Genomic DNA, 10725 nt, shown 5'->3' on the forward strand with positions numbered 1-10725 from the left:
CAGACTGCCATACCTCCAGGACTATAAAGATCACTGATGAGATAAGCAGGGACACTTCTGGGATAAACAGTCAGATGAAGCAAAGGCTTTCCCCTGTGAAATATGTAGTGAAGCCAGAACTACAGCAACAGAGCTTTATCGCCAATTTATCCCAATCCCTTGACAGCAGTGACAGAGTAATGCTATGCTGTGACTTTCAAAGGAAGGTCAGTTTGAACTGAAAGTGCTTATTCTGCTGCAGGTTGCAGAAGCAAATACAAAACATCTACACATGATTTTGCAGGCTGTTAAAAAAAATGATTTTCTACCTATTCTTTTCAATTTTTGAAGGGTTACTTTACGAAGCTTCTAATTTCAGGCACCAAAAAACAAGACAAGACATCCATTGAGCTGGATTACAACTCAGCACATATCGAATATCTGATGTCAGCTTGCTCAAGCAAGCCTGCAGAACAAGGCTAGAAAGCCTTGGTCAAAAGCCAAGATCAAAGCTAACGGCTGATGTACACGAATAAGCAGCTCGACCTGATCTTGGAGCACCGCTCCGAGCAAGAGGCAGCATTTCCAGATCCACGTTCTGGGATCGGTACCTTGGCACAGGCGGAGGTGGTGGCGGAGCTGCTCCCCTTCCCCGCACAGGGACTCCTCGGCCGCGAGTTGGCTCTGGCACACCGTTCAGATAGGAGAGCTCCAAGAATTGCTCCTGACAGATATCATCCATCATATCCTAAAGAGGGAAGACAGTCAACTCCAAAGAGCAGCTAACTAGACAGTCCCTGCTCCAGGACATCACAGGCTACCGCGCTGGAACAAAAATGGCCTAATAGTCCCGAATTAAAACCTGCTGGTGACTTTTACTGGGATCTTCCCAGCTGGCAGCAGCACACGGCTGCCAGCTTTGTCCAAACCAGCCAGGAGGAGCCCTCTCCACTGATGTCCAGGAGCTGCACCGCGCACGGCAGCTGCTCCCTGGGCAGAGGACCTTGCTCACAGGAGGTCTGGAGGCATCCCAGGGATGCTGGCATGATTTATTTGCAAATGTTGGAGGGCTCAGAGGTCAGGCAAGATGTATCTCACCTCGAGCATCTTTCAACTGCCATTTAAAGGCAGGTGGCTGGCAGCGAGCCCACGGAACATAAAACACACTGCCGTGCTCCTGACACACCGGGGAGCAGGAGAGGATGCAGCCTGACGAGCAGTAAATGCCAATTTGCAAGCAGGCTGTCTCCTCACTGCCTCACGAACGCAGTATGCTTCTGCTCCGTGCATTTTTATCACCCCAGGGGATGGAGCTCGAGGATTCGGTGCCAGTCCCTGCTGACCCGTGGGGGTCTTTGCTGCCCACCCCTCCCCGAGCACACACGCAGGCCGGGCCTCGCGCCGCCGGTCTCATCAGAGGGGACCCTCACGCTGCCATGGCAACTCCACAAAGCGAGAAGCCTCCTACCAGATGTGTCTTCACAACCCTGCTGCCTTCCTTTGTGGCTTCTCTGCCAATTTTCACGAGTTTAACACATTGTTTGAAGGCAGCGCTAGATAAGACACTTTAAATAGCAAGGCTGCACGCTCGCTTCGGCGAGCCGAGGTTTTGTACATCCCAGGGGCTCCTTGAAGATGACCTCTTTCCTTCAGAGGCACTTCACACAGCAATCTCTCCTCCTCTCCGTGTCAGACACATGGAAACCACTCAGTAACCGTATGCTTTTCCACACTTCCCTGCAGCTCTCGAGTTCCACCTGCCCCTTGACCCCGAGGCACACCTGAGCTCAGCCGCACGGCGCTGGGCTCTGCTCAGCTCCCTGCCTGCCACAGCAGCACTGCGTGCTTCCTTCCCATTTTGTTTTCTTCCTAATTTAGCGAGCAGTGCTATGATTTTAATATCTTCTTCAGGTACCTCGGTTCTCCGAGGCAACGCTCAGCTTTGTCGTGTTGCACACTGGCACAAAACCCCCGATGCTGAACATGAAGGTCTTACAAGCTTCGCCAGTAGAAGACATCCCCCAAAAGACAACAAATGTCATCTGCATAAACGCCTGACAGGCAAAAGGAGGTTCCTTCACATCATACCCATTTAAAAGCAGCAGAAATATTGACTCAGGGGTGTCTCGGAAACTAATCACAACGCTAAGTACCACTACCAGGCTCCCAGGCAGTCACCCTCCTCATCCTCACACCGTCCTCCAGAGCAGAGCAAGCACCTCTGTGCACAGAGTTCCTGATCTGACCTGTACAGTTTTCTAGGCAGATTTTGATGCCCCAGTTCCAAATCGGAGGAACCCGTCCAAGAAGGCTCTTCCATGCCAGATCCAGATAAAATTATTCGCCTGCTAAATCTGAACAGGGAGCTAGACGAGCTCTCCACCCACCCGTGTCCACATCTAAAACTGGGAAAGAAATACCTACTCCGAGTTTCCCATGCAATTGCCCTGAAGGTGTACTTCCTTCTCATTGTGATTAGGGGATTAATACATGACCTCATGCAAGATTAATGTGGCCATCTTAAGCTGCCACACACACACTTACTACTCTTACTACTCCAGGCTTCCTCGTTACACCTTTCCTGTACCACAGGCCTTACACCGAGCGAACCTTAACCCATCTTCACCCTTCAATACAAAAAGAGCATCAGCATACATACTGGGACAAGGAACTTCTTGACCTCTTCCATGGCATGAGCCATCAGAGCATACGCTTCACAAGGGGGTCCAAAAACTTCAATGAAGACATGCAAATCCATATTTAGATGAGCATATTTAGGATCTCCCCCTTTACGTAGTTCTTCCTCCTAAAACAAAGCATATTAGAGAGTCCTAAACTAAGTAAGAAGCAGCAAAACTATTTTTCTTTTCCCGTTTCCTAAGCCTTAACAGGTAACATCCATAAAATCATTTTAGCCATGCTGGTTCATGGATCACGTTAACCTCCTATGCACATCAATACAGTTTTACAAAAAAGCCACAAGCAGCCTGCAAGTCTGTACCTTCCAGCTTTTTATAGCAGCCTTTTCAGGTGCCTACGGTATCTGTGTTAAACGCAGTGATGCCAGCAGCTTTTTTTTCCATAAGATTAAGCACAGGGAAGCGATGTTCTTCCTGTTCTACACCACCTGTCTGCCTAAGCAGCTCTTTACAGGGACAGTGAAGCTCAATGCCTCAAACACGCCTGTTCTAACTCTGCTCTTTGATACCTGTGTTATTCAGCTGGTTTTAAGAAGCTGTAAGCATGCTAGAAGCATACAAGCTTCTCAGTCTGCTAAAGTAAAAGCTGAATTCAGTTAAAGCCCCATTGTTTGTTAGCTCAATTTTAGGAGCAAGCAGGAAGAAAAAAGCGTTTCCATTTTTTCTGCTCAAAAAACCTCCCGGCACTTCGTGATTCACTGAAGATTACCAGGAACAGACTGCTCCAACGTCTTCAGTGAACCGTGAAAATGTACAGATTTCAGAGGGGACATCTGGAAGAGGGAAATGTTTTTTGTTTTTTCCCCCAGAGGGAAAACATATTCCTTTAGCAAATGACTTTTCAAGGAGTAGCTAGAATTGGTTCTTACTTTAAGGACCTTGCACTTCACCTTTCATATAAGCTACCTCTGCACCCGAGGTACAGTATATCACAGAGATGACTGGTTGCTGCAAGTACTGCTTACAAAGAACACATGCATCACACTTCTCCCCCAGCCAGGATTGCTCCCAACAAGCACAGAACATTTTCAGAAAGGTGACCTCCTGTTGCCTTCACTTTTGAATTTCCATCTATAAAATGCTTTGAGAACCTCTACTTTTCACAGCGATGTGCAAGGCATAATGGATGTCTATGGCTTCGAGGGGGTGCCCTTACCTTTGCTTTATCTCGCATCGAACCCTTCCCAAGCACGGATATCTTAGCACCAGTTTCTTCCTGAAGTCTCTTGATGGTGTTGCCTTGAGGTCCCAAAATCTTTCCAACAAAATTGAACTGGAAATACAAAAAGAAGTTGTTTAACTCCAGAACTCAGTAACATTAACAAGAACTTCTGTCAATGTTACGCTGGCTTACAAGAAGTTTAGTCACGCCGCTTTCTCTTAATCTCACAAAAAAAAAAAAATCAGACCAAAAAACGCACAGGAAAACATAAATTCCAGAACATTCTTTCAATGAAAAAATGCTCCACCAGAAAAGAGCTAAATTAACTCATGTAAAGTGTTTAATTCTAACTGCTACTCTCCAGTGGCTTTACAGGCAGCAAGCCTTACGAGTTAAATGTGGTCTTAGCTGTAAAACAGAGCTCTACGCATGGAAGTCTATTCCAGCAATGGAAGATCACAACTACACATCACCAGTTAGCTTTATCCCGAGACATGCTGGAAATGCAATGTATTAGAAATAAGATCCTGCAAGCTTGCATAGGACAAATTCTGTAGCGATTCCAGCGGCACACTGGCGTAACTCCTGCTGACACTTTGACAGCTGCTATCTCTAACATTCAGCCATAAAATCCACAGAAAATAAGCAAATCACAGAGATTCAGTAAGCTATTTTCTGGCCCTCACCTTGGGGTACTGTTTGACAGGTATCAGAACTCGTTCTTTCAGTTTCATATTCTTGTGAGAAAATAAATCCAGGTAGTTCTCTTCCTCATCCTTCTTTGTTGTTTCACCCTTCTGAATTTTTTCAATTTCTAAACAAGATAAAAATAGGGCTGCTTATATTCCTCAAACAAGCATCATTTTCGAGTTGGAATTGTAACAGGACACACCACCCTCATTCTCTGTCAAGACACCGACATTTATTGGGTTCATTTGCACTCCTGGAACCTGGGCAGACAGGACATCCTCAGTGCTAGCCCCGCTCCTCTCCTCCTCCCTTCACAGCTAGGGATTGCACAAGGCCAAAACCAGGACAATGAACAATAACGAGGACAGCAGAGTGCCCTGCAAGCTGCTTCGTGGGTTCAGAGGGACGCTGTGAGCACAGCTCTGCGATCACTTCTGCTGTGCTGTTCCCTCTCAGTTCCCAAATTCATGCCTGCACAGCTCCCACCTGCAGGCTCCTAAACCTCGGGGGGCCCAGCCCCGCTGCGCACCCCTGATTTAAGGCAGCAGCCCTCAGCAAAGCAGGCAGGTTGAATCACTCCAGCTGATGTGCTGGCTTCATCTGTAATTTAAACAGCGGTCTCAGCACACGTTGACACTGAATTTCTGCTAAGCTGAGGACATTCCCAATAAACAAGCCCCAATTAGTGAAATCCTTGAGTTTGGGCTGGTTTTCTAAATTCTTGCAAACTTCACTTCGTTACATGCGTGCACCTTTATCACCCGGGTAATTGATCACCTGGTGTAAGCCTCAGGCACACCAGCCGTGGGTATCACAAGTCCCTAACTCGATTTGAGCAGTGTAAGGACGAGTTTTTCTCTGTCAAAGCCATTCTGGTGTAATTGCACACGGAGTTACGGAGTCTTGGAAGATCTGAGGCAGCCTGAATGAACCGTGGGCACCCTGCAGCCCGGGGGGGATCTGCGGGAAAATCCCAATTACCTGCTGGCAGCAGTCGTTAAGGCAGGCAGTTAGGAACTAGTGCTCAACACCTCCTCAATCTGGCTAGAGGTTAAACTTTCACTGAGAGATGCCGGGCGACAGTCACCCCAAAAGAGAAGAGCCCCCAGGCACCTTTTGGTCCAACCCCAGCACCCGGGCGCACCACGCACGGCCATCCCGAATTACTACTTAGATACTCAGTGAGTAAGGGCCCTTCCTTAAAACCCTAACGGCGTCATTTCAGCAGCAAACACACGAACTATAAATACCTCCTCCGAGCCGAAAGTGCTCTAGATACAACTCCTCACGTCTCGGGGGGAAGAGAGAGACACTTTCACAAGCCGACACACGGAACTGATCAGAGCTGCAGGCTGCTCGCCGGGCGTTAAGGAGGGCAGCAGCAGCAGCAGCAGCAACTTGCCATCTCTGTCCGTGCTACAAATGGTGAGCCTGACACCGAGCCTTTGTGTTTAGGGCTTTGGAAGACTGGCAGAGCAGATTCTGGGCATGCCAGCCACCCAGTTGTACTCCCATATAACGGGAACAGAAATAAATATAATAGGAGCGCTGGGTTTGCCATCAAACCCCTGCCCGGGCAGGCACAGCCCAGGGGCTGAGCTGGACGTGCAACCAAGAAGCCCTCAGGGACCACGCTGAAGGATCAGGATTTAACTTCTTGGTTGGGGGCACCCTCACGCAAACTGGTTTTTAGTTTAGAGATCTAAATACGGATCTTGGTATCGCGTTGCATAATTGTGAAAAAGGCCTAATTTTTCTTATTCCTACTTGCAACAGCGCCTTGGATCCCTTACAAAGCTGTTACCATGACTCCTCGGTTTAAGAAAATTGCTGGATATAATCAGCTTTGAAAAAAGGGCTTGGATTTTTCCTTTACAGAGAAATGACTTTGAGGGCAGTACACAAACATAACAAAACCAGAGTTCAAATGCTGTCAAATGTGTAGAACAGACAAAGGAGATGGCTGCCTTGGTTAGTTTTATACACAGGTTTTAAAATTTTAGCAATGAAAACACGTCAGGGAACCAAGCTTTGGAATCTAAGGATTGCACTGGTGGCCTCTGCATTGATTAAGTGCAGCTTTCGATCCTGTAATAGAAATGAGATCACCTCTCCAACGCTGTGGCTCTCCAAAAGCAGTATTTGTTGAAAGGCACCCTGCGTGTTAACACGAAGCACTTCCTATGCACACACCAAGAATAAAAGCACCCTTCAACGACCTCGCAGGAACCCAGTGGGATCAGACGTCAGCCCCTGACACCAGCAAACCCCAATTCACAACAGCCACACAGCAAAACCCCATTCTGCCTCGTGCAAGAGCAGCAGCAACATCTGGGACCCGGTCTGAGCAGGCAGCAAACCCTTAAACATCCACCAGCGCTAACTCTTCAAGGGAAACCCAAAATATGGGTTTAAAATATGGGATTAAAACAAAAAATCCTGGCCCAGAGGAATTGCTCCTGGAGCTCTCGGTCAGCACAGGACCTGGCACCTCCGAACGGGCTCCAAAGCTGCCAGCAGGGACCAAAGACACGCACAAGGTGTCCCGTGTGCTGCTCCAGCATCACCCAAACGCATCCTGGCACGAGCTGCGCGGCACGGAGCAGTGCTGGAGGAAGTGCTGGGCGGCAGCAGCGTGCCAGAACAACCTCCTGAGCCCAAGGAGGAGCGTAGGTATACCTCGAGGGGTTAGGCACGCCGGATTGCAGTGCTGGTTTTAGAAAGCCGGGTGAGAGGCGCAGCAGAAGGTTACCTTCTGGCCACGGGGAATGTCAGCAGGCTGGCGGCATGCGTGGCAGTGGTTCCCAGGCCTTCGTGGGGGGCAGTGATTGCATTGTCTCGGTAGAAATCCTAAGGGGGTAGGTAAAGGGGGTTGGTAACGCCGCTGCTGCGCAAGGAGGAGGCCGAGCAGCCGCAGCGCTCCTCCTGCTCTCAGCCCAAACGTCCTCAGCACTGCCCCGCAGCACGCTGGGGCTCTGCGAGCAGGGACAGCTCCTGTCCAGCCCTAACGCTGAGGGCATCGCCTTCACGGCGTGGTTGTGCTGACCCCGCGGCCCCAAAGGAGAGAAAATGAGGAGTTTTGGGGTGGAAGAGGGCAGGGCCCCACCTCTACGCTACGGCTCCCTAGCGGGTCTGATCTTCCAGGGCCGGGCAGCACAGGGAGAAGGGGCACAAGGAGGAGAAACACCGAAGCGTGAGGCAGGAGGAGAGCTGCAAGAGATGGCACAGGCAGAATCCCGGCAGTGGCAGCACCCAGCGGGGCTCAGCAGGACGAGCATTGAGAAATGAGGCACGTGGCTCGGCTCAGGACATCAGGCACGGGTCTAAGGCAGCACTCACAGCTCCTCGGGGGGCTGGGTACACACTCGGAAACACAGGGATGGATAAAATCATCTCCATCCCCAACTCCACGCGGAGAGAGCTCTGCCCAGCTGCCTGCTGGGGGTTTCGTACAGCTCCTCGCTGCCCCGTGGCCTCAGCCCACCTCTAAGCCTCCTGCTGGGTCCTTGGCAGCACGGCCACTGCCTGCCCGGCCCGTGCAGCCTCTTCTCCTGCTAGGAAGAGATGAAATGGAGCTGGCACGAGGCAGGCAGGCAGCAGGGGATCCTGCCGAGGGCTCCTCGCGCTGCCCCTGCTCTGCTGTGCGTTGATTAACACGAGAACCCCAAAAATCCTGCGCCTAGCTAACGTCAGGGGGCAGCTCCTCCAGCCCTGCCTCCGCAGCACACGGGGGGCACAAGCCAAAGAGAGGAGAAGGGATTCTTGTTCCTGCAGGAAAGGAAGGTCCCAGAGCCCGAAATCACAGCAGTACAAAACTGGCTCGTATCCCAAGGTGTAAGAAAGCCCAGCCTTCAATTCCTGCTCAGGGCGCTGCGTGACAGCCCCCAGCTGTCCTTCAGCTCACTCCTAAACACTGCTGATTTTTCTTCAGGACTGCTAAATAGTTTTACAACTCCAGAAGTGTTTCAGCCTGCTTTCAGACGCTGTTTTTACACGGGAAGGCTCGGTGTCAGAGCAGACCTGCGGGGTTCTCCCTCCCCCAAGAGCAGGCAGCACCAGCAGGCTGCGTTCCTGAGAAGGGGCTGGGGCAGGAGGGTGGCTGTCAGTCAGCAACCAGCCTTTTTTTTTTTTTGGTGTGTTTGTCTGAAAATCACTTTGCTCAAGTTGTGCTACACGTACACGCTACAAACTCTGGCCCAGACCTAAATTCCAGAGCAGCTCCTCCAGCGGGACAGCCCCAGAGGCTGCCACGGCAGTAGAGGAATTGTGAGCAATCCAGGGAGCAGCTGGTCCTCTGCACAACGACTCACTTGCCTAAAACTCGGGTTTATTTCAGCTTTTCTTCCAGCAGCTTCTCGCTCCAATTGCCCTGAACGCGGACTGCTGGTGGATGCTCCTAAAGGCCAGCAGTATCCAAACATCCAAAGCAGGCAGGAAGCATCTGGAGCTCTTCCAGTGCTCAATGTTAAGTCTCACAAGACAGCAGTCTGCTCTCAGCAAATTTTAAATTAATGAAAACCCCCTTGTAAATCCTGGTCACACCTCTCTCTGAGGGAAGCTTTGCTACGGGGCTGAGCGCTGCTCTTTGTGCGGGAATCAGCAAACCCCTCCGGCTGCACTGGGGGCATTATCACTGAGCATCAGCTGGCTGAGGGCGTTTATTAATGAAAAACCTTAAATTGATGGCAAATCAGCTTACAGGACTGATTGGTTTAGATCGAGACGTCCGCAATCGATGCCAGGTTCCCCATGCCGAGGCACCTCGGTTACTTGCACAAAGGGAGGGGGCCCTTCTGAAGAATTATTCCCCATGCCACAGGAGGAGCTAGGGAAGCCCCTCGTGCTGCGATGACTACGGCAGCATCCAACGTTTTAAAGCCCTGAACGAGCCCATTCCAAAGCAGAACGATAAATACCGGGGAGCTGAGCATCTGCAGGCTAAACCTGCGCCTGTCCTCGTGCCGGTGCCTCCCGGCACACGGTAAGCACCGAGGGGCACCGAATGCTGGCACTCGTTCCCCTTTTCAAGCTGTCTGCGGGGTCTGCAGGCAGCCGAGCCTACCCGATAGGGCCGCCGAGTGCGGGAGCAGCAGCTGCACCGTGCAGATAGGCAGAAATCCGAGCCGGCAGGCGATTGGACAGCGACGGGGAAGGAGAAGGCGAAGGCTGGTCTGGGCGCAGAACAAAGGCTGCCATTGCCAGCCCCTAACTCGGCTCATCGCGAGCACGGAACGAGCCCTAACCCACAGCACCCGAGGGGAAACTCAGAGGGCTCGCAACCCGCAGGGCCTCAGGCAGCCGCTCCGTGCAGGACCCCGCTGTCCCCAGCCTCCCGGGGCCCCTCTCCCCCCTGGGGGAAGCAAAGGGCCGGCCCCGCCGCGCTCTAAACCCCCCTCATCCCCCCACCGGCTCCGGGCTCGACCCACCCCGGTGACCCGGGGGCTGCCCCGGGTCGAAGCGAGCCCCTCAGCACCGGGCTGCTCCAACCCATGCCTCCGGGGGGAGCCCCACAACGGCCCCGCCGCCCTCCCCGGGACCTGCCCGGCCTCCCCCCACACCCCACCGAGTGCCGGGGGTCCCGGCCGGCCCGGTACCTGCGGTGAGGAGCTGCATGGCGTGCGTGAAGGACGGGTCGAGGCTGTCCTTCTCGGCCATCAGCTCGGGCAGGTATTTGTTCTCGGGCTCCAGCTTCCCGCCGGCCCCGGCCAGCAGCGGGGTGGGGGCGCCGGCACCGGAGGAGGAGGAGGAGGAGGAGGCGGCGGTGGCGGTGGTGGAGGCAGCAGCGGCGGGGCCCTGAGCGGCCGAGGCCGTGCCCGCGGCGCTGGGCGGGAGCAGCGGCGGCGGCGGCTGCGCCCCGGAGCCGGCCCCGCGGCCTCCCCCGCCCCGGGGAGGCCGCCGCGGTGGAGCTGAGCCTTGCCGGGCTCCTCCACCGCCTCCACCGGGCCCCGGGCCCCGGCCCATGCGGGCGGCGGGGTCGTCGCGGCGCTGCATGGGGGGGGGGGGCGGGGGCGGGGCCGAGCCAACCGAACCGGGCCGGGCCGGGCCGGGCCGGGCCGAGCGGAGCGGCGCTGCCACACCGTCCGCCGCAGCGCCACGGCCGGAAGTGAGCGGCCGGAAGTTCCGCCCCCTCGGTTACCCCCCCCCCCACGGCTCCCGCGCGACCACCCCGCGCGCTTTCGCGCCTGCGCAGAGCGC

At 53.4% G+C, this 10725-nt stretch overlaps 1 protein-coding gene across 1 annotated transcript in view; it reads right to left on the reverse strand.

The window, feature by feature from the left end:
* KHDRBS1 (KH RNA binding domain containing, signal transduction associated 1) overlaps positions 1-10699 on the reverse strand; it is a 16153-nt gene extending 5454 nt beyond the window's left edge. Inside the window, exons 1-5 of the mRNA XM_082777571.1 lie at positions 10125-10699; positions 4527-4654; positions 3835-3951; positions 2639-2785; positions 591-727 (exon numbers count right to left, since the gene is read on the reverse strand). Coding sequence (XP_082633697.1) covers positions 591-727; positions 2639-2785; positions 3835-3951; positions 4527-4654; positions 10125-10521 — 926 coding nt within the window. The 5' untranslated portion in view covers positions 10522-10699. The remainder of the gene's footprint in view (positions 1-590; positions 728-2638; positions 2786-3834; positions 3952-4526; positions 4655-10124) is intronic.
* Between the last annotated feature and the right edge of the window lie 26 nt (positions 10700-10725).

Source organism: Aythya marila, assembly GCF_965140915.1.
Source record: "Aythya marila genome assembly, chromosome: 22".
Classification (NCBI taxonomy): domain Eukaryota; kingdom Metazoa; phylum Chordata; class Aves; order Anseriformes; family Anatidae; genus Aythya; species Aythya marila.